This window comes from Uloborus diversus, chromosome 1 (genome assembly GCF_026930045.1).
Source record: "Uloborus diversus isolate 005 chromosome 1, Udiv.v.3.1, whole genome shotgun sequence".
Classification (NCBI taxonomy): domain Eukaryota; kingdom Metazoa; phylum Arthropoda; class Arachnida; order Araneae; family Uloboridae; genus Uloborus; species Uloborus diversus.
Window position 1 is genome coordinate 15,687,561 of NC_072731.1, and position 22,805 is coordinate 15,710,365.

A 22,805-nucleotide genomic window follows, 5' to 3' on the forward strand; every position below is an offset into this window, starting at 1 on the left:
CCCACATTTCTTTTAAAAAACCCAACTTTAGTTGGGTTTTTTTGGGTTTTATTTAAAAAAACCCAAAAAACCCTGGGTCCATGGGCTTTTTTAAAAAAACCCGGGTTTTTGCCAACCCTGACATAAAAGTTATAGATAATTTTTGCTTTTAATGTTTAGTAATATTTCTTGTTATTATTGTGTTTTCTGCGTGTGATTAGTTAGTATTTGATGTGTGTATTTGTAAACTTGTCATATAAGTTTGGAATCCTTTCTGGGGATTGTATTGCCCGGGACGTGCAGTCCTTAGGAAGCGGCCAATGTTATAAATTCTATAAATAGTAATTATTTTTTTTTTGATTAATTTGTTATAATCTAGCTAAATTTGGCGTTTATTCCATTATCTTTCATCTAAAATTGTCTTAGTAACGTAACCTGTAAATAGTTTCATGTAATGTACATAGAACCCCCTAACATTCGACTGAAGTATACGGTCCCCCTATTTTTCATTGATAAGATTCGTGAATGAATAAAAAGAAAGTACGAGATATTTGTAGAATGTAATCGAAACTTCTCAATGGAATATTGTGGAAACTTTTCAAGGACTTATAAATAGCCTCCGCGGTATAAAGAGTTTTAGTCTCGAGTTAGTTTTTGCTTGTGAATCGTGTCAGCGGTACGCTGGAAAGCATGTATTAACTCTGTTTTGTGAAGCCTTTTGAGCTGTATTTTTGCGTATTTGGATGTAAATACGTGTGTAACCGTTGAGTTTACTGTGAAAATTGATATTTGCTCAATTGCTGATGATTGATTTAGCAGTTGTAACTACGCTTCCTGTATGTAAATAAATCTCATGTGTTTTCTCAAGAACTGTGTCGTCATTTCAAGAAAGTTTGAAGTTGAATCACGAACTCTTAATAATATATATATATATATATATATATATATTCAGTCGAGTCCCGACTTACGCGATGGATGCGTTCCAAGACCCCTCGCGTAAGTCGAAATTTCACGTTGTGAAAAAGGGTATGTGTAGAAGCTTTTACAAACATACCCAAATAATTAAAGACACTTAAAAACACCACCTCAAACTTATGAAAATCATTTCTTAACTCATCACTGTTTCTCACATAAAAAACTGAATTTTTATTTATATTTAAAAAAAACCGTTTTATTCAACATAAAAAACTGCTACGATGCACGAAATCAATGATCAATGGGAAATAAAGACGTGAAATTAACCACTACGGTGCGTACATTATGTAGTAAGTAAAATAAATGCACTATAGTTGTGCTGTAAACTGTACAATAGATTCAATAATTATATTTAACTTAAAAAGGCGCAGATGGTGATGATTTATGCTTCGGGATCGAACCGTTATTCTTTATTCTTTACTAATAATAAAGCTGAAAGTCTATCTGTCTGTCTGTCAGGATGTCTGTGACAAGCATAGCGCCTAGACCGTTCGGCCGATTTTCATGAAATTTGGCACAAAGTTAGTTTGTAGCATGAGGGTGTTGCACCTCGGAGTGATTTTTCGAAAATTCGATGTGGTTCTTTTTCTATTCCAATTTTAAGAAAAAAATTACCATAAGATGCACGGGTAAATTACGAAATTATCATAACGTGGAACCGTAACATGGGCACAAGCCAATTGGCGAGGAAATTCACCATACATTATTTGTAAATATACAGGCGAACCAAAAGACCTTTTAATTTTCTATTACGGGCAAAGCCGTGCGGGTTCCACTAGTGTTATATAATTTTAAATGCGCAATACAGTTGCTTCACCAGTTCTTTCATAACGTTTCTATTCTTCCTGGTTTCTTAAACTCGCAATAAAAGAGCAGCTTTCATTTTCATAATTTTTGCATTTTCCTTAGAAAATAGTCGGTGAACTTTTACGGATTTCCTTTTCTTGCTTTTTAATTGTAGATATCGAAAATTCATTCATACCTAATTGTCGTGCTACCTTCGACGCATTTTATAATTGTTCAAACACATAATCTTTAGCTTTTCTTTAATTGTCAGAAACTTTCTCTTTTTCATTCTTCAAACTTTAAATGAAACAGCGCTCTTAGGTGTCATTATATTTCATTAACTTTCCCATATAGAATGAAAAAAATAAATGAAAAATGAGGAGTAGAGTTATTTGTATAAGCGATATTCAGACTAGTATGGTATGGGAACTTCCACTCTCAGTGATGCCAAAGGGATGAAGGTTCATTCACGAAAAATATCTTTTAGTATCCAATAACAAAGCCGATACTTACACACCGCGATTCCCTTCGGAAATTTTTCGTGTTGCAGGCGGAGAATTCTTGTTAGGTCTAAAATTCTTTACCGGGGGGAAAAATCGCGTTATAGCCATTTCTCGTAAGTCGGGTCGCGTTGTAGCGGGAGTCGACTGTATATATATAAAACATTTAAAAATAAAGTAAGGAAAACTTTGTTATGAAACATGGTATGTGGCCGGGGGGGGGGGCGCTATTCCATTTCCCGGGCCCCCCTCCAAAAGATTTTTTTTGTATCCGCCCCTGACGAGCTTTATTTTAAGACGGTTTGAAAATGATAATGTTTTTCATTTGTTCTGTTTTGTTTTCTGTGCGATAATTCGTATTTATTTTGAAAACTATTTTTAGGATGACATTGATGGGTCCAGTAACAAAGAAGATGATGAGAAAGCACAAGTCGCAGAAGGGTAAATACCAACTTTTATTTATGATGCTTCTTTGTACATTTCTTTGTACAGCTTCTTTAAATGATAATAATAAAGGAGATGAGTACTTTTGAAATCAAATCACCAAACTGGAGCGAAATCAAATGAATCGTTTAAAAAAAAGTTTCTCTCTTCTTTTTTAATTTTCCTTTTCTCTTTTTTTTCTTAAGAAATATTTTATAACTTCATTATTTTGCAACAATATTCAAATTTATTATTCGTAAATAATAAAATCATCAATAATTTCATAAGTTTCAATTTTGGTTCTCTAAGTACTTATCTCTTTTTCTCTGTCTCTTTTTCTTTCTTTTTGTGAGCTCTGTCACTTTTTCGATGGCACTGGTAAAGCTAACGATGATCCTGGGTTTTTGAAGATCATTTCAGGAGGAGCAATATGTACCGTATCTTCGGGGTGCAACGGGTGCGGCCCGTACGATATTTTTCTTCCCTCAACATTTTACCGCGTTTAGAGAATATAAACTACTTTTAAAAGTAGGAAAACAAAATGTAATGGACATGTTTCAAAAATGATCGGAAATGTGTCCAATTTTCAATGATGAGTTTGAAAAGGTTTCATTTTGAAACGGGTTCGTTTTTGAAATTCGTTTTTAAGGCAATTGTTGCTTTTGATCTGAATTAGTATTAAAAAATTTTCCTTTACAATTTATTGTAGCATCATTTCACGTTCTTTTTTTATTTAAGGAACTAATTTCCTAACATTCAACAACGCAAAAAAGTGACAAAGCCAGAGTTTCGCGTTTCTCACATTTTTCGCAGTCTGGCTTTTATTAGGGCTCGACCGATGGCATTTTTTGGCCGATGGGCCGATGCCGATTGTTCAAAGATGGCCGATGGCCGATGCCGTTGGCCGATGGCAAAAAAAAAAAAAAAAAAAAAAAAACCCATAGAAATAAATTGATAACAATGTCAGGGATTTAAAGATTCATTGATTTATTTCACTTTACTTCCTTTCTACGAATAAGGAATTGTAATCACAAAAAAAAAATCAGATTTCGATCTAAATTTCTATTTTACGACCACCCAATTGAAACTTCACAAGTTTTTTCGGCACATTTGTACATTGCATATGTACCTAAGAACATATTGATGATCGAAATATCCATTTTGAACGCCTCCTTAGTTAATTATCGTAAATTCTCTTGTGACGTCTTCATGCGCGTAAACTTGCGTCACTCAAAAACGTTTTGAAATCGTAAGTTGAAAACTCATACGAGGGCAAGTTGCATAAAACCTTACCCTGAATAGTTCACATTACCGAAGTACATCTATCTACAAAATAGTCACCTTGAACGACTATGCACTTCTGCCAACGTTCGTATAGCTTTTAGAAGGACTCCTGGAAGACATTTATCGTAACCTCTTGCGCTGCTGCTTTAACTTCATCGTGGGGAAGAAGGCGACTTTCATGTTGAGGATGCACGGTTCGATTGGTCAACATTCTGATATGACAAACAAATAACATAACGTTTTATCGGACTTAGCTCCGTGCGACTTTTACCTGTTCCCAGCAAAAAAAAAATAAATAAATATTTGCATGGACGCCGCTTTCTTCCGTCAGGAGAAGGTAAAGCAGCATCACAGAACGTAGCGAAAAATGGCTTCCAGGAGTGTTTCCAAAAGTTATATGAACACTGGCAGAAGTAAATAGTAGTTCAAGGGTAACCTTTTGAAGGTGGATGTGCTTCGGTAATGTGAACTATTCTGGGTAAGGTTTTATACAGCTTGTCCCCAAATTTTTGGATCGTACTACGTACAATCTGTATAGGGTGTAGTTATACTTCTCCTTTTTTGACTGCTGTATGATGGAAGACAAAGAACAACAGCTATAAAATTTAAAAAAAAATAAAAAGAAAAAGAAGAAGAAAAACAAAGAGGCTGTTTAATAACCAACTGATTTTTTTTTTTTTAAATTGAACATATAACTAAGATTTCAGTAATATTATAATAATGTATGGATTTAGGTACACTGAACATAATTAAAAATCATTAAATTATATTGTTTAATTATTCGAAAAGTGAATAAATAAACAAGAATAAAACTATGAAACCGTCAACAAATTACGCAATTAAAGTGGAAAGATTGCACGTAGACATTTTTTAGTCATCAAATTAAACAAAAAAGGTAACAGATAAATTACAATATTAAATCATAATAGTTATATTTTTTTACTTATTTAAAATTTATGAACTGAAAAGTTTGCATTTTTCATAAAAACTATAAACAGTGACATAAATTTTGCGAAAAAAAGAAATAGCCATGAAAAGAGCGAGGTTCTTAAAACGCAGCCACAATAAACAAACTCAATATTTAGACCAAGTTAGTAACTGAATACATATACTACTCGATCTGATGTTTGCACACGTAATATTGAACAATTTGATTGTTTAATCTCTTATGAAGCAGTACAAACAAGTTCAAATTAAATTTTTCAATTTAACAATAATTTTCTGAAATTCAAAAATTTGCATCATAGAAAATCCTTCAAACTTTTCTATAACATATTATTAGAAATATGATGAAAACGAAAATAACTTATTCATTGATTTTATATAAATACATAAAAATAGCTACTTACAACAGAAAAAAAAAAATCGATCGCTATTAATGATGCCAAAAAGATAGCGCATTACGAAATATAGGTGAAACAAGTATAAGAAATACGCAAAATGATATTTCTTGATCAAAATAAATAATTGCTAAATATTCAAAAAATGCTTGAAACGACGAGTGTGGGTTAGGGGGGCCACCCTCTGATTTTGGAGTAACTCACAACATTAAACTTCGGCCCCAACTTCGGCCTCGTTTTTTTTAGTACAGAACCGCTACTACCAACGCCTAGAAGAGTTTCTGAAGCTACTCCAGCACTTCCGAAGAAAAAAATTCAAAAGTCCCTTTGATTTCCGAGTTATACTATCATTGAAAACGTCTTTAATCAATTTCTTACATTAATGCTCTGAATTCTTCCTAAACAATAGATAAAGCTTGAAAAGAAACTCTAATTTTATGGATGGTGTTAGTTTTAAGCAACTCAAAAGAACAACTAGAGTTTAATTTCAGAAACTGGGATTTGGAGGAGGGGCTCGCAAGTTTTCTCGGAAATACAAAAAATAGTCGTAAAAAATAGAGTTTAAAATAATCATAAACATTGAGTAGAAATACCCTTTTAAAACTTGCACCCGAGTTTGTTTTGACGTGCAGTGGCGGATTTAAAGTATAGCAAATGTTGCAATTGCGCGTAAGGCCCCCATAACCATACTGGAACCGTAGGAGTTACAACAATGCTTATGATAAATGTTTTACAACTTCTGTGATAGAGAAATAGGGCCCCAAAATGTATTTCGACGGGCCCCAAACTTGTAGCTCCGCCGAAGCGATACAGAAAAGACTGCATTACTGTGATTCATAATACAAATATAGAAAAATTAAAAATTACCTTCCGTTCAACGGGAATCTAATAAAATGAAACAAAACCGGTTTCGCCATCTCATATTTGTTTCCATAGTCTCCAATTCGGCAATATATCACCAAATGATCGTCAGTCTGAGACGCTATATGAGTTTTGCATTGAAATAAGTAATTAATAGCCACAAAAAATGAGTAAATAGGATTTCTAGAACATTCGATCGATATCAAAAAGGGAAGTGCACAACTGGAACGTACGCACATCCCACATGCGAAAATTTAGCCTTCTACAGCTTACCATTTTTGAGTTATGACTTATAAGAGATACATACGTACATTCATCCGCAAGAAACAACGCAACAATTAACTTGTTTGGTACCTGAATGCAGTATTAAAAACTCTTCCAGTTGTGACTAAAATAGAAATTCATACTGAAATTTAAGTAAACAATTTATATAAAAACAATAACTCCCTTTGCTTTGTATTAAAAAGTAAAACAACAAAGGTCCTTTTTTTTTTCAAAAACATCGGCCAATTCCATCGGCTTTTCGATGTTTTTTAAGGCCGATTGGCCGATGTTTCCTGCAAGTTAGCATCGGCCGCCGATGCCGATGGCTAAATTGTTGAACCATCGGCGCCGATGCATCGGTCGAGTCCTAGCTTTTATTGTAATTCAAGTTTTTCTGGTGGGGCCTGAGAGTATAAAATTTTGCCTCTGATATATCGGTATTTATTAATTCAGTATTTAGGTAAAAGTTAAACTAAAATCGATTTAAATTCCCAGATTTTTGAATGTGGTTCGTGAAAAATTGTTTTGGAACTTTTATCTCATTAATGAGTCCAATCCTTTAGCTTTAAAGATCGTTTTCTGGATTACATTGCTGAAATTTAAGAGAGTACATACTAGAATTATTTCAATGAAAGTTCAATCATCCATTAAGGCGATGCGATCGTTCGATATTTTTACATATGCCCAGAGGCGGGTATTGGGGATTATAAGTGCGGAGGCAAGAAATTTTTGGAAGGTGAAGGCTTTACTTTTGGCTATCTTTGGGTGATTTAACTGGAAGAGGCTTTGGAAACTTTTCTCCGAAAAAAATTCGAAGCTGAAGTATCAGAAGAAATGTCTTTGGTGATGTAAAGGTAACTTCCCGAAAATAATCCCTCAACTGGTAATTTGAAAAAGCAAATTTAGGACATCTTTAGCAAACTGAGGGCAAGGCGTTCTGGAGTTCTCTTCCAAAAATTTTGTAGAGTTGAATCGTTTTAAAAACGCTATTTCAGGATATATTTGAATATCTTAATGAGGAAAGAATGAGCTCCTAGGTTCTCCCTTTCTTTTGGAACTGATAAAGCCCTAAAACATCAATATTCCATCGGCCACTTCACAGGAAAATGCGGAGGACTACTTCCGAATTTGTTTCTTAATTAGAGGTTTAAAAACGCATTTTTACATATTTTTACTGATGTTAGGGATAAGCGGGTTCGCTTCCAAGAAAAAATTCCGAAGTTGGAATCTTATAATAACACAAAATTAGGCCGTCTTTGAAGATACAAGAAGGAGGGAGCGTGTTTACGATTTCTCGTCCGGAAAGTTTTCGAAACCGAAGTCTAAAAACTGCGGTTTTAAGCTGTCGCTGGGTCAGAAGAATTTTTTTCAAATCCCGAGTCTTAAAAACGTTCAAACGATCTTTAATGATGAAAATAATGCGGGGGCAGTTGCTCCCCCCCCCCCTCTCCTCCGAATCGCCACCACTGCATATGCCATATTTAAATTTTCGGCAGCAATACGAAATTCGGCGAAGTCCGTGGTTGAGGATTTCGTTTCCTAAAGTGTAAGTAATAAAATTAAAAACCTTTAGAACATTTTATATGTTTAACTTGCATTCTAATTTTCTTTACTTTTAATTTTACTTATATACTGTTTAGCTTCGGGTGCATCGCTTACGAGGAGTGCGACACACTCAGTAGAATTTTCTTCTTTAATAAATATGACGATACGGCGCATTCTCCCGAAAATACGGTATAGAAATCACAATTTTTCTCATGATATTTTAAAATCAAATTTTAAAAATTTCTCTTTTGTTTTATTGTTGTAAAATGCTATGATCATTCCTATTAATAAAAATTAGAGCATTATTAATTTTAATTAAAAAGTGACACTACAGCTTGTCCACTAAAATCCCTTCCGGCCTTGTCACCCTCTTAACTTTGGAATGGCTGCTGGTTTCTTGGTAAAGTTGCTATGTGCTACTGAATAAAACTGCCTATGGCCCTACCTGCTGAAAAACTGTGGTGTTATTCCCATCTCGAAAACAGAACAAGGTAGAGAAAAAAATTGATTCACAGAGCATTGTCGATTTAGTAGGAATGAAGACCTTGTTAACGTTCATGCAAATTACAAAATTGTTAAAATGCACATTTGTTTCTTTCATGATTTCCTACACTTTTATTTCACAAAACTTGAACAGAAGAAGAAAAAACTGTCTTTCTAGCAGAACAAGACACTGTGATGTCAAATAAAAATATATTGTTATAACTAGTTGTTTTTCTTCTCCGTAAAACGATTTTTTACTTCACAGTGTAGGAAATCATGAAAAAGTAATGTGCATTTTAACATTTAATTCTTTGCATTCTTATCCTCAAAGTGTCTTTTCACACCAAATCGCTAATCCTCTACAACTTTGTCTATCTCATTCCATTTTCAAGATAAGAATGCTATCTCCGTAGTTTTCCACCAGATGGCGCCGTTGGTGGTTGTTATTCAGAAAATTATAGCTATTTTACTATACCTACACATCACTTTTCTGAATACAACACTGTTTTAGGAAGACAAAATCTAAAGCTAAAATCATTATAAGGGGGGTGAGGGATAACTTTTCTGGAGTATATCTTGCTTATGACTTCTACGCAGTTTTAATCCATTGATAATCTTTAAATTAGGAAAAATCAATAAAATATTGTGTCAGTATTCAGTATCTGAAATAGATCGTTGAGAGCATTTTTCCTTGGGGTGGGATGAATAATATTCATAGAGCCTGCCAGAAATATTCATTGGAGATTTGTAAGTTCACAAATATCAACCATAGTTGAGCACACCTGTTATAGGGGGTCTCATTTGTAGCACCGAATTGACCGATTACCGATTGATCGAAAGAAGATAATCAGCGGATTAATTACAAGATAATGATTTTCAAGACCAAGATTTTCCATTCCTACTTTTTTTCATTTGATTCCACTTCTTTGTATTAGTTAACGGATTTATTTTTGTTTTTTTTTTCTATGAGTGATGGTTTATTTTTCTCTTTTCGTATTCTGAAAAAAAAAAAAAAAAAACTGAATAAGATTTAAATTTAGTTGTATAATTTTCCTGTTATTGATGTTGCATTCTGTTTCATTAGACATGATAATTTAGGTATAATGCCTAGAAGGAGGCACTATAATTCAGGTATGGGAGGTTAGTACTGACTCTGTAACCAGTAGTCACTTAAAACTTAGTTATGACTTTTTCCACGACTTCTATTCATTATGAAATTTATTAGGCTATCTTAAAGGACTACGTTAAAGGTAGGGTGTGTAGAAAGTGTTGACATTTGAGAAATGTTGCATCATTGTGCAAATAAGTGTGAAATAGAAAGAATAATTTGAAAAAGCTAGCACTACTTCAACCATCAGTTTTTGTTTAAAAAAATATTTAGCTTGTACATTTAATTATTGTGTTGTTCATTAATTCGTTCAGCATTGTCAAGCTGAAGTCAGCAGTTGAAGGCACACTTAAAATGAGTTCAAGTGAAAAAAAAAATTTTTTTTTTGTTTTTGAATTTTAATCAGTTGAAATTTCTCAATAAAAAATCGGCAAAGCGGCCGATTTTCGATTACTGCCGATGAATCGATTCATCCTTAGTATTTAGGAAGGTTCAAGTAACATTGTTAAATATAAGTTTTTTCTTTTAGAGACAAAATTAATAAATGAGTTGACATAAAATGAGAAATAGTGAGAATGTGAGTTAGGGTTCGTACGCTCCGGGAAAACCTGGAATTGTCAGAGAAAGTGATCTAGTTAAAAATGTCAGGGAAAAATCAGGGAAATTTCCAATTTTGCCCCCCCCCCCCAAAAAAAAATGTTTTTCACAGGGAATTTCGTACTATGAGATCTAATCTTCATTTTTATCGATTTTTCCTGAAAAAAATTGAAAAGTTTTGAGGCGAAATGACGCCGGCAATAATAATAATAATAAGGATCGATCGGGAAGATTTTTTTTTTGAGCAATCACATTGCTTATTGTTCTCATTTGACTGTTTTGAATTCCTATGGTTTTATCCCCCCCCCCTGCCTCCCTCCGCAGCACCACCGTTGACCGGCCTCACGATGCTAATCCTTTAGCGAAAACCGTCTCCAGGTTGCATCCATATCCTGCACACAAATGCATACATACACACCCGCACGCATACCTGCACACAGACACAAACACACACGTGATTGCGTAAAACATAATTTGAATTCCAGATGTCAAAATTAAAATTAATTTTTAATTTTATTTTATTTTTAACTTTTTTATCGAAAAGTCTTTTCAGCTACATGGGAAACGTAGTCGCCATGTTTGGTTATTCATAAGATTGAAGTAGACACGATGTTTAAGTGCCTAAATTTCCAAAAACAATGCAGAATTGGATGTTTACTTTAACTGCAAACTAATAAAAATGTGCTACAAATTGCTTTTTTTTAAATTTTATTTTAAATATGTAATTTTCTTGAGAAATGAAAAATTTTGTTTTTAAAACTTAATCTTATCCTCATTGCCTTGGACGCAAATGTGTTAAAAACTTTTCAATTGAATTGTAGTTTCAAGATGATTTATTATTTTTAAATTGTTTTCACGCTACAAATTCGAAAAATTAATTCTTAATTTTGGTCGTAGCCGCCATATTTGGTCATTCCCAAGATGGCAGTTTACAAGACTCTTTATACAAATACAAATACAAAAGTGACGATCAGCAACAGGCTCTGGGCCCAGCTAGACTGGTCCTAGTCAATTTACAATCCCCAGTGAAGATCAATGGCCCTCTTAAAACTATCTACCCCCTTGCTCATTACCACCTCTTCTGGTAAACTGTTCCAAGGTTCCACTACCCTGCTAAAATAATAATTTTTCCTAACATCCATGTTAGCCTGAGATTTAAATAGCTTAAAACAATGACCCCTTGTCCTGTTTTCAGTGCTAAACTTCAGCCCCGTAACATCTTTCATTTTAATAAATTTAAACAACTGAATCATGTCCCCTCGATCTCTTCTTTGCTCAAGACTACATTTTTAGCCTTCTAAACCTGGAATCATAGTCTAATTGAGAAAGTCCTTGTAAGTCCGCCTTTGAACCCTTTCCAATACGTTAATGTCTTTCTTAAGATAAGGAGACCAAAACTGAACAGCATACTCCAAATGAGGTCTTACCAAACTTCTATATAAGGGCAGAAGAACTTCTTTAGATTTGTTTGAAATAGATCTATTGATAAACCCAAGCATCTTATTGACCTTGTTACTAGCAATGCTGCACTGTTGGCTAAACTTTAAATCCTGACTTATTAAGACCCCCAGATCAGTAATTTTGTCTGCCTGACTAATGACTGAACCTTGCAAATAATAACTTGTACACTTATTTCCATGCCCTAAATGTAGCACTTGACATTTTCCAACATTAACAGCTATACCCCATTTATCAGCCCACTCCGTAATATGATCTAGATCCTCTTGCAGCTGTTTTGCTTGTTCTTCATTTTCTAAAGTCCCCATAACTTTGACATCATCAGCAAACGATGTAAAAGTTATGGGGATTGTCGAAAATGAAGAACAAGTAAAACAGCTGCAAGAGGATTTAGATCATATTACTAAGTGGGCAGATAAATGGGGTATGGCAGTTAATGTAGGGAAATGTCAAGTGCTACACTTAGGTCATGGAAATAAGCGTATGAGTTATCATTTACAGGGTTCAGTCATAAATCAGGCAGAAAATGTTATGGATCTGGGTGTCTTTATAAATCAGGACTTTAAGTTTAGTCAACAGTGCAGTATTGCTAGTAACAAAGCCAACAAAATGCTTGGGTTCATCAATAGATCTATTTCAAACAAATCTAAGAAAGTTCTTCTGCCTTTATATAGGAGTTTAGTAAGACCTCATTTGGAGTATGCTGTGCAGTTCTGGTCGCCTTATCTGAAGAAAGATATTTTTGTATTGGAAAGGGTTCAAAGAAGGGTAACTAAATTAGTAAGGGGACTCTCAGATTTAGATTATGATACCAGACTTAATAGGCTTAACATGTACAGCCTAGAGCAAAGGAGAGTCAGAGGGGACATGATTCAGTTATTTAAATTTATCAAAATGAAAGATGTAAATGGATTAAATTTTTGCGGGGAAAGCAGGACAAGGGGTCATTGTTTTAAGCTATTTAAATCTCAGGCTAACTTGGAAATCAGGAAAAACTACTACTTTAGCAGGGTCGTGGGCACTTGGAATAGCTTACCGGAAGAGGCGGTAATGAGCAAGGGAGTGGATAGCTTTAAGAGGGCCATTGATCTTCATTGGGGACTAATTAATTGACTAGGACCAGCCTAGCTGGGCCCAGAGCCTGTTGCTGGTCGTCACATTTGTATTTGTATTTGTATATTTGTAAAACAATTCATGTTCCCAGAAAATTTTTTGTGAATATCGTTCATAAAAACAATGAACAAAACAGGCCCTAACACTGATCCTTGAGGAACCTCGCTTAAAACCTCACTCCAATTTGAATAATTTCCCCTTACAACCACCCTTTTTTTCCTTCTGGTCAGCTAGTTTTTTACCCAAATGAAAGTTTTCCCTCCTATTCCTATATCAGCTAATTTGCTAAGTAGAGCAACATGCAGTACCTTATCAAGCTTTTTGAAAATCAATGTAAACAACATCTACAGGCTTCTTATTGTCCAAAGCCATGGTAACTTTAGCGTAGAAATGTAATAAATTAGTTGCACAAGATTTTTACCTTTCCTGAAACCATACTGAAAACTAGTCAATAGATTATTAGTCTCTAGAAAATTTACTATCTTAATTTTTATCAATGTTTCAAAAATTTTGCAAACCACCGAAGTTAGACTCACAGGTCTATAATTTCCCGCACTCCCTTTAGACCCTTTCTTGAAGAGCGGTGTAATGTTAGCTAGCTTACAGTCCTCTGGCACTGTCCCTGAGTTATAAGAAGCATTGAAAATATTTACGATTACATCTGCTAATTCCTCCGCACATTCAACTAAAATTTTTGGATAAATATTATCAGGTTCCGGAGCCTTAGTCTCTTTAATTTTTTTCAAAATTATTTTCTGGAAAAATGCGAAATTTTATCTTCAGAACATTTTTTTATTCCTATTAATTAATGCGCCTTATGTGCTAAAAACTGACTATTTTGTATTGATTGTAGTTTTTAAAGGATTATTAATTATTAATAACTACTTTTATGCTACAAATTCAAAAATCTACTTATTATCTTTAATTTTTTACTAAATCACCATATTTGGCGTTTGCAAGATAGAAGTAGACATAAATCTACAAAAACATAATGCTAATTACGCAAACATGTATCTCAATGTAATCTATTGAAAGTAAATGTGCAATAAATTATAAAAATTTAAAAATTAATTATTTTCTAGAATTTTTTTTTTTTTTTTCTGTAAGCATCCTTTATACGCAAAAGAAAAAAAAACTGATGATTATTGGCATCGGCCTATGATCGATGGATGTTGCAGGGATGAGATTTTTCCAGCTTTTTCTGTTCCTTTTTTTTTTTTTTTTTTGCCTGTTTCAGGCCTTATTTTTCTCAAAAATCGGGGGGGGGGGATACAATTTTTTTTTAAATTTTCGGTCCCCGATTGTTTATTCTTTTAATTTTTTCCCGTGAATCTTCATCCTCAGCGATATCTGCCAAAAACGTATGTTTTGAAATCATGCCAACGAACATGTGCTGCGCCGAAAGTTGCTTGCCTGGTTTGAGATTTCAATCTTTTTTCATCCTGCAAGTATTTTAATTATTTTTAATGCTGGGGTGGTTTTTTACTATATGCGACCTTATATCTGCTTATTTTATTCATCATTTTAATAATACTTTTATTACTTAAATTTATTTTAGAAAAAATGCAACAGTTAATAAAAAATGTGACTTAGCACCCACAGTCTCAAATTTTATTGAAACTTGGCATGGTTACTTTTTTTGTGTATTTAAGAAAGTGTAAAAAATATTTATGGTGAATCTCAAATGACTCAGGCTTTACAGCCTGTTAAAAGTTTTGAGATTTTATGATTAAATGAGACAGCTGCTAGTTGTTCTTTTGATTCCGAAATCGTATTAGAAAGTTTTTAAAAACAAATTTTGGGTTCCAGTGCAAGGAAAAAGATAACCAATCATTTATATACATATATGTTTACTTATTTTTAATTTTTATTTATGAAAAATATGTTCTACCACATAAAGACATTTTAGATAATGCTCTCTGTTGTAAATTTTTACTTTACAAACAGACCTAATTTTAAACTTTATGTTCTCACTCGTTTAACACTATAAACTCAAATGTTTCTTATGAAAAAAATATATTTTTCTCTAAAATGTATGAAAAGTGGACACTTTTTGTGTGATGCAGCTAAGACTGACCTCTGGCTCCCCCAACCTTTTGTTCAAGGACTCAGGGGTTAGAAATCGTTGCCTCTTTTTCAAAATTTAGATTTGTTTAGGAATAAATACTTTTGCAAGAAATGGTACAATGCAGCAAATTGTACAACTTATACTTAATTAAATACATATTACCTTTAAACTGGTAAATTAGCCATTTTTGTTAAATTTTTGAATATCATGGCTTCTAGGTTCTATTTTGATGTAGTTTCGGATATCATCCCTTTCACGAAATTGTTTTTGATATCGTCCCTTTTACGATTTTTTTTTTTTTATTTCCCCCTTTTTGCTCTCTGATCAATCACTCTCGTCCCTGATGTTGATTTTTGTTATTATGCATTATATGGTATGCCCATCGATGAAACAAGTTAATCATATTTATACCAAAAATAGCTGTGTACTTTGCTCAATATGTTTTGTGTTACATACTAATAAGAAAATGGAATGAAAAGAATTGTAAAGCAAAAGTGGAGAAGGATTGTTGCGCAATTACAGCAAAACACTAATATGCATGACATGCAGCATCAAAGAATTGCTAAAATAAGTTGAAAGTACTTTGTTTTCAACAATTTGTAAACAAATGAAAATAATTTTGAACAAAATGTTTAAAAAAAGAAAAGAAAAACAACTAAACTTAAATTGTAAGAGAAAATTTTTTAAAAAATCCAAATTTTTTTTTCTTTTTAAATCTACAAGTGGAAGAGTTTCAGTTCTTATGCATTGATACTTTAAACAATTTTGATTCATTTGAAAATATTGTTACTTAAACTCAATTTTGAATAAAGCGAGTAACCTGGAATTTTTTTAAAAATAACCTGGAAAAGTCAGGGAATTTTTTTTTAACCACAAGTGTATGAACACAGGTGTTATAGAGTGAGCTATGAACACCTAATTATAAAAGTCTTAAGGTATAAAAACATAAAAATATTTTTTATGTTAATAATTTGGTGAAAATGGCCACCTATTTTTGCTATTTTTTTTTCCTTTTATTTTTTAATCTTTATTCTTGTGAAGTGTTCATCATGTGACTGTAAAGTCTTTCCTTTTAATACAAGCAACATCTTTCTGAAGCATGAAGATACAAATTCTAGTCTTAACTTGTTTAGAATATTTAATGATGTGAAACTATCAATTTTGGAGAATCATTTATGTATACTTTCTGTAAAGAGAGGGGTTTAAAATTATAATTTTTTTTTAATAAGAAGATTATGGTTTTGAATTTAATTGGTTTGGTAACCATGTCCCCTCCCCCCAATAGATATTGTTATTGACCCTTTTATAAACATTTTTTTAAAGTTGAGAATTTATATTTATGTTGTGGGGCCCAAATGCTATTTACATCAACTTTTATTCATTTTCAGTATCAGTGAATGCTACTTTGCTGTGAAAGGTGCTGCTCTCGTCTTGCCTCATGATGAATGTTTGCATGTCCACCGAAGTACTATTGCAAATGGAGGTAAAACTTTTATTCAGCTGTCATTAATTTTTATTACAAGCATTCTATATACCTTTGTTTCTATGATTTTGTAATAAAACATAACATTTTTAATTTTCAGCCTGTGATATTCAACAACATTTGCAAGCTATGCTCTACTTACTACATGCAGATGACATTTTGAAAATGGTAAACAATTTTTCATATATTTTATTCATTCATTAAGGACAAAACAATGAACATTTTAAAGAAAGTTTAAAAAAATAGTCACTGATAACCTCTCATGCGAAATATACATAGTTGCTCTAAATTGATGCAAAATTTAAATTTTTGCTGCTGTAAGCTGCTCCAAATTTGCAATTTTACTGCTCCAGACTGCTCCAAATTTGCAATTTTACTGCTCCAGACTTATCCAAATTCACGGTTTTGCTGCTCCAAGCTGCTCCAAACTCACCATTTTCCTGCTCCCAAGATTGCTGCAAAAGCGAGTTTTGGTCGGATATCCCTGATATAGCATAGTTTTCATTCGTTTTGTGAAAAAATGTGCTTTTGTTTGCTAAAAGTAGAATATGTAACTTTTTTTGCTATTTGGTTACGATGATTAAAGTTTTCGACTAAAACAAATATATTCAGTTTGTTTGCCAATTTTCAAGTATGTAACTTTTTTTACTATTTGGTTACAAACATTAAAGTATTCGGCCAAACAAATGCTGTGTGCGGTTTGTCTGCCAAATAGGCAGTATATCAAATACCAGTCATATATTCAGTCATATATTTCTACCTTAGAAGTTAAAATTTTGCTGGTTTAGTTTGAAAAACAACAATATATTTTTATGAATGTACTTATTTTGTGTTTTTTTTTAGGCAGTGAAATTGGAAAGCATTCATGGTGGCCGTACACGATACCTTGTAGTAGTTTCTCATACCGGAAGACTGCAAACAGAAGAAAGTTGTCTTCTTGGAATCGATTGTAACAAAGAAACTACAATAGGGCTGGTTCTTCCTGTTTGGGCTGATACTCGCATCACATTGGATGGAGATGGGTAGGTTATAAACAGTATTGTAACTAGGGAATGGCAGGAGTGGCTCTTGCCAGGGGTGCAGCAGCCAGGAGGCGGCATTTTGACAGATTGATTTTTTTTTTAGAAAAGTAGAAAATTGTTTTAAAAAAATTGTTGGAAAGGAAAGTAAAACAATCCTTAATTCTCAAAAAAAAGGGGAGGGGATTTTACTGTAGGCATTAAATTCCATTTCAATTCACTAAGTTAGCTACACAATTTGTATACAAGGGAGCTGTGGTTGAGGCGTTCTATGCCGGACGATTCTTTTTTTTTTTTTTTTTTGCGAGGAGGGATGACATTTTGTCGTGTCTAGTTTTTTTTATGCTAAGTATTTATTCTCATTGTAATAAATAATATATGCATAAAAAGTCTTATTTGAACAAAATATTGGGAGGCTTAGATTAGCGAATGTATAGTATTTTTATTTTGCCTGTATGTAAATGGTCATGTTTTATAAGCCAATTTCAGACTAGCAATCCTTTTTTGCATTTGCCTTGCTTTCCTAATTATAATAAGATTCTTTAAATGCTTTGGTTTTATTTAAAATAAATTTTGAAAAAAAAAAAAAAAAAACAAATACATTGCTATAAACAGAACTAAACAATGTTTTTTTTTTCATATGGTTCAAAAACATACATTATTTATATTCATTAGCGGATTGCAAATATTATTGGTAATGAAATCTCAGTTATTCCGAATGATATAATTCAAATACATAACATCTACCGCGAAGGAACATTGGGCATCATTGAAAACAATTTAAAAATGGAAAATAAGAACATTAAAGTTTCAATATTCTCTCCTAATTTGTCCAATCAATTTATCAAAATGTCCCTCCCCCCCATTTTTGAGAGTGGGAGGCTACAGTGACTTCCTTTGAGATGACCTTGGAGGGGGCTCAATTTCTTAAGTTCGCCAGGGGCGCTAGACCCTATAGGTACGCTACTGGTTATAAAACATGTAAAAAATTGAACTTTGCTCTATGTAATTTCATTCCCAGTTTTAAGTCTTATTTACTAAATTAGTGTGGGTCTATTATCTTTTATATAGCATGCAAGGATTAAAACCAGTAGTGAAAAAGAATTGCAAATGTCTATTCTGCCGAGAGGCTTAAAAGATGTTAGTTAAAATTATATTTTGAATAATATAAAATTATTACAAAACTAATCTGTTGATTTGTTCAACTAATTGAAATTAAAATTGTGTAATTTCTATGCCTTCCATGAAATGCTAATTGGTGATGTAAGGACATTGTACCCAAGCAACACAGGGCACCACACAAAAATAGAAAATAAAAAAATTAATTAATATTCATTTTGAAACAGTTGGTGTTTTTGATTGTATTTCAAATAAATTTGAGATGAAAATTCTTGGCAGACTATATAGCCACTGTGATTTAAAAGTTCTTTTAAAGTCCATCTTTTAACATAAAAATGTTGTACTGTTGAAATGTTTCTTAAATTTTGCCTTAAAAAAAAATTCTATTTTGATGTATTTTGTATTGTTTGAAGGTTTATATATACAGTCAAGCCTCATTATCGCGACACCCGGATTTCATGATACTCCGAATGCCACGTCACTTTTTCAAAGTCCCAAACTTATGCCATATAATCTTAATTTTAAGTGACTCTGGAATTCGCGACAATGTTTAATGGTGAAACTCGGGTAACAACGACACTTTTAGCTTCTCTGACATGATTGAATTTTTCTTTGAAATATTTTCAGTGAATGATGAAGCATCTTGAAAAGTTTATTGTAGGGATTTCTAACTCTGATCAGACATGAGAGACTTATGTTATTATAGATCACACATGCCACCTCAAGGAATGGTGCGGGGGGGGGGAATAGATAAGTTTTGAAAGCTACAGATTTCAGACTTTGACAAGAGGGACAAAGGAATATCAAGCAGGTGGATTTTACTACTGAACTAGGGAAGTAGCAGGAGAAGAGGAAAACCATAGCTACTTAAGCAGTAGGTGGTCACTGCAAGCTTCTCCCATGAAAAAGAAAGAGCTAAGAGCCCCTTATTAGCTTGAAAAGCAACACACAACTTTAAGGTGGAGAAAATAATTAAAAATTGTTTTCCCACTTTCAAAAGGTGGGGCTTAGCTGTCAAAATCTAATCAAATTGTGGTCAAAAGGTGCAGAGTCCTTAATTGGTTTATTGCTGATATAATACAAGAAACCCTTTTTTATTCACTTAATAATCAACTTTGTGGAAAGTAAAAGTGTTAAAAATGCTATTCAAGGACAAAGCAAAAGTATTTTAGAATGTAATACTTATACAGTGGAAGACCGTTATAACGCCGACCTATATAACACAATTCTCTATAAACTGCACAACTTTTCAGAAATAAAGAATAGGTTTTGAAGTTTAAAAAATCCCTCTGTTTTGCTTTGCAAACATAAAAAGTGCTAGGAAAATTAAATCTTGAAGGTTTTTCATCTTTTAAATTGAAAATTAGTACTCGTAGTAAACAGAAAATACCAGATGGCCTTGAAAATGCAGCTGTTATGCAAACCATGAAGTTAGAAGAAGTGCAGAATAATTCACTTTCTTTCGATTGTGGAACATATTTATTTGTGAATAACTAATTGTAATATTGGTGCTTTAATACTTATTGCAGATACAACTCATTCTGAAATGCTGATATGTAGATATATTCTGAATATTAGTTTCAAAATTTGTGAAATGACCTATATAGCGCAATAACCTGTATAATGCAAAAGCTCTGGTCCCAAGGTGTGCGTTATAACGGTCTTCTACTGTATATTCTTATTGGAAAGTATTTTAGAATGAAAACAAAAAATGAAGCATTTTTTTTCTCTTTTCTTATTATTTCATTTTTCCCACCAATAGCTCAAAACTACATTAGTTTAATCAAATTATAAAAATTGAACTATTAATTTCTTTATTAAATTTGTAACGTTATCGTAAACTAATGTTTAATTATCAGTTTTTATACTATTCCGGTTATGATGGCTCCGTCTGTGACAACTTTCTTGACCATCCCTAAGGAGACATGATAAGGAGGTTCGACTGTGTGTGTGTGTATATATATATATACAGGGGTCTGTCCAGGATTTTTCACAGGGTCCGTTTTTTGTGAAAAATAAAATAATTTTGTGAAAAATCAATTATTTTTGTGAAAAATCAAATAATTAAAAAAAAAATTTTTTTCTTGTAAAAACGAAAGTTTAGACTCTTGAGATGGTGGAAACTGCATCATTGACACTTAAAGTTGAGTGTTTTCTCTCTTTTCTGTTGAGAATATCATTCTTGAGTGTTTTTCTAGTATTTGAAGAGAGGGGGGAGGCATCGCTCCATGGGAGATGGGCACCCCTCAAGTATCAATATTTATCTACCATTCTACATCATGTTAAATTATACTAGAAATGTTTTTTGTATAGTATTTAAAATAACTGTAAGAAAAAAAAATTAGGCAGGGGTTCAGCATTTAACTTTTTAACCCAAGACACTATTTAAGAGCACAGAGTTTCGTTCAAACCTTATAAACTCCGTGATTTTCACAAAAATAAAAAAATATTTTATTTGTTTACCTCTTAACTAAGCGTACAAAACATCGAAATTTTGAAAAATCAGATTTCCACAGCGGATGCAAAGAGATTGCAATCCTCAAAGTGAAGGAATCAAAAGTATAAAAACGGCTTGTAAAATAAATATTTTTGATAAAATTACTTTTGAATTGCATTTTAGAGTCCTATGATAAACATATCATTAATATCTGGACACAGTTGAAGCAAAAATAAATAAATAAATAAATAAAATAAAAAATAAACCATCGATTCAGCATTTTAATTATTGACTCATAAAAGAAAATGGAATTCCCCTTTAAAAACTTGAAATAAGCTTTGTTACAAAAATAAAGAGACTTTTCATTTATTTGCATCCTAATAAAGCAAAGTTAGCTTGAAAAAAAGAATAAAATATAATTCTCATATCGGATGTAAAAAGATTGCGTTTTTCAAAATGTAGACATCTATAGGAAAAAATAACGGTAAATAAAAGTTTATTTAAAGTTAATTATCCTTTTTAGTGTCGAAAAACCAAACCCATATAACTTTCTCCCAAAATAACAGTTTAACATCGCACCACCAGACACTAAGTGGCGATAAGTTTAAATTTTGTGACCCTATCTGAAGCGATCACATCCGCCCCACCCATACTATCCTTTGCAGTTCTAAATGCATTTCGCTGTATATTATTGATGATTAAATCATGAGTGGGGATAAAAGTGCTTACTACACCTATTCAGAGAATGTCGACGCTTTTCCAAAGAAGTTTACAACAACACCGCTGCATAAAACAAACAAGCAAAATTATAAACCAAACTGACTTTCAGCTGTTAATTTCTTTCAAAGAAACCAACAACAGGCATTATATTTATTTGGCGGTAGTAATTATTTATGGCTTGCAGGAGCATCACAAGAGTGCCGATTTTTTTTTTCCTTTTGCAAAATTAGCTGATTTTGTGTAAGTTGATTCGTCTAATTTAACTTTAAATATGCTGTATTATTTTAATTTGAGATTTGCTCTTTCAATAAACAATTTGTGAAAGATCCGTTTTTGTTTACCAGAATTTTGTGAAGGGTCCGTTTTGGTTGATCGGATTTTTGTGAAAGGTCCGTTTTGGTTGATCGGATTTTTGTGAAGGGTCCGTTAACGGACCCAAATTTGCTCTGGCCAGACCCCTGATATATTACAAAATGCAAACAATAAACATATAAGAGATTTACAAAATTAAATAAGGATACTAAAACTAATAATAAGACTAAGTTGATGAAGCCAGAACTCCTCAGCAGTGGAACCTTCATCCTAAGGTCAACAGATCCAAAATTTTAAACTAAAAACTAAAGCGAGGATGTCCAATTCCGAAAAAGTTAGCATTCAAGAATACATAGGGATAAACGCACAGTATGCGAAAAATGAACACAAGATTTCCTGGAACTAGGACCTAAAACTATACACTGATGTTTTGTCTCGACTATTAGAAGCCAATGGCTATCAATAATAGTCCTCCACCGTACCACCAGCAGAAATTCAAAAGGTCTTATCTAATATTCCAGGTGAGAGCTCAGTACTGTGTCCCGCAAGTCAAGGTTCATTCCTGTCGATAAAACATAGATCCATTCAAATAAAAAGATATTTATCCATAAAAACAGTTCCATAAAACGAGCAAAGTCTACTGAAAAACTAATTTCTTACAGCATCATTAACTAAAGTCCTTGTTTTGGTTTGCTAAATAAGTCATTTTATTAGAAACAGTTAAACGGTTTACAATGAGGCAAAGTGTTGATCAAAGGTTATACCAGGGAAAATGTTGTTGACGAGCTTATTTGGGAAATTGTTTTCAAGTAATTTATTTTTAAGTAGAAAAATTTCATGGTTGAAAGCTGTAATGGTGTTGCAAATTCTTTTGATTCTGATGGCTTGTGAAACTATGATGCCAATAAAAATTGCATTTTGTAATATTTAC

At 32.7% G+C, this 22,805-nt stretch overlaps 1 protein-coding gene across 1 annotated transcript in view; it reads left to right on the top strand.

The window, feature by feature from the left end:
- The window catches only part of LOC129228211 (uncharacterized), a 192,646-nt gene that overhangs the window by 54,632 nt on the left and 115,209 nt on the right, over window positions 1-22,805 (top strand). The window contains exons 2-5 of the mRNA XM_054862878.1: window positions 2,623-2,681; window positions 16,173-16,267; window positions 16,368-16,435; window positions 17,111-17,289. Coding sequence (XP_054718853.1) covers window positions 2,623-2,681; window positions 16,173-16,267; window positions 16,368-16,435; window positions 17,111-17,289 — 401 coding nt within the window. The remainder of the gene's footprint in view (window positions 1-2,622; window positions 2,682-16,172; window positions 16,268-16,367; window positions 16,436-17,110; window positions 17,290-22,805) is intronic.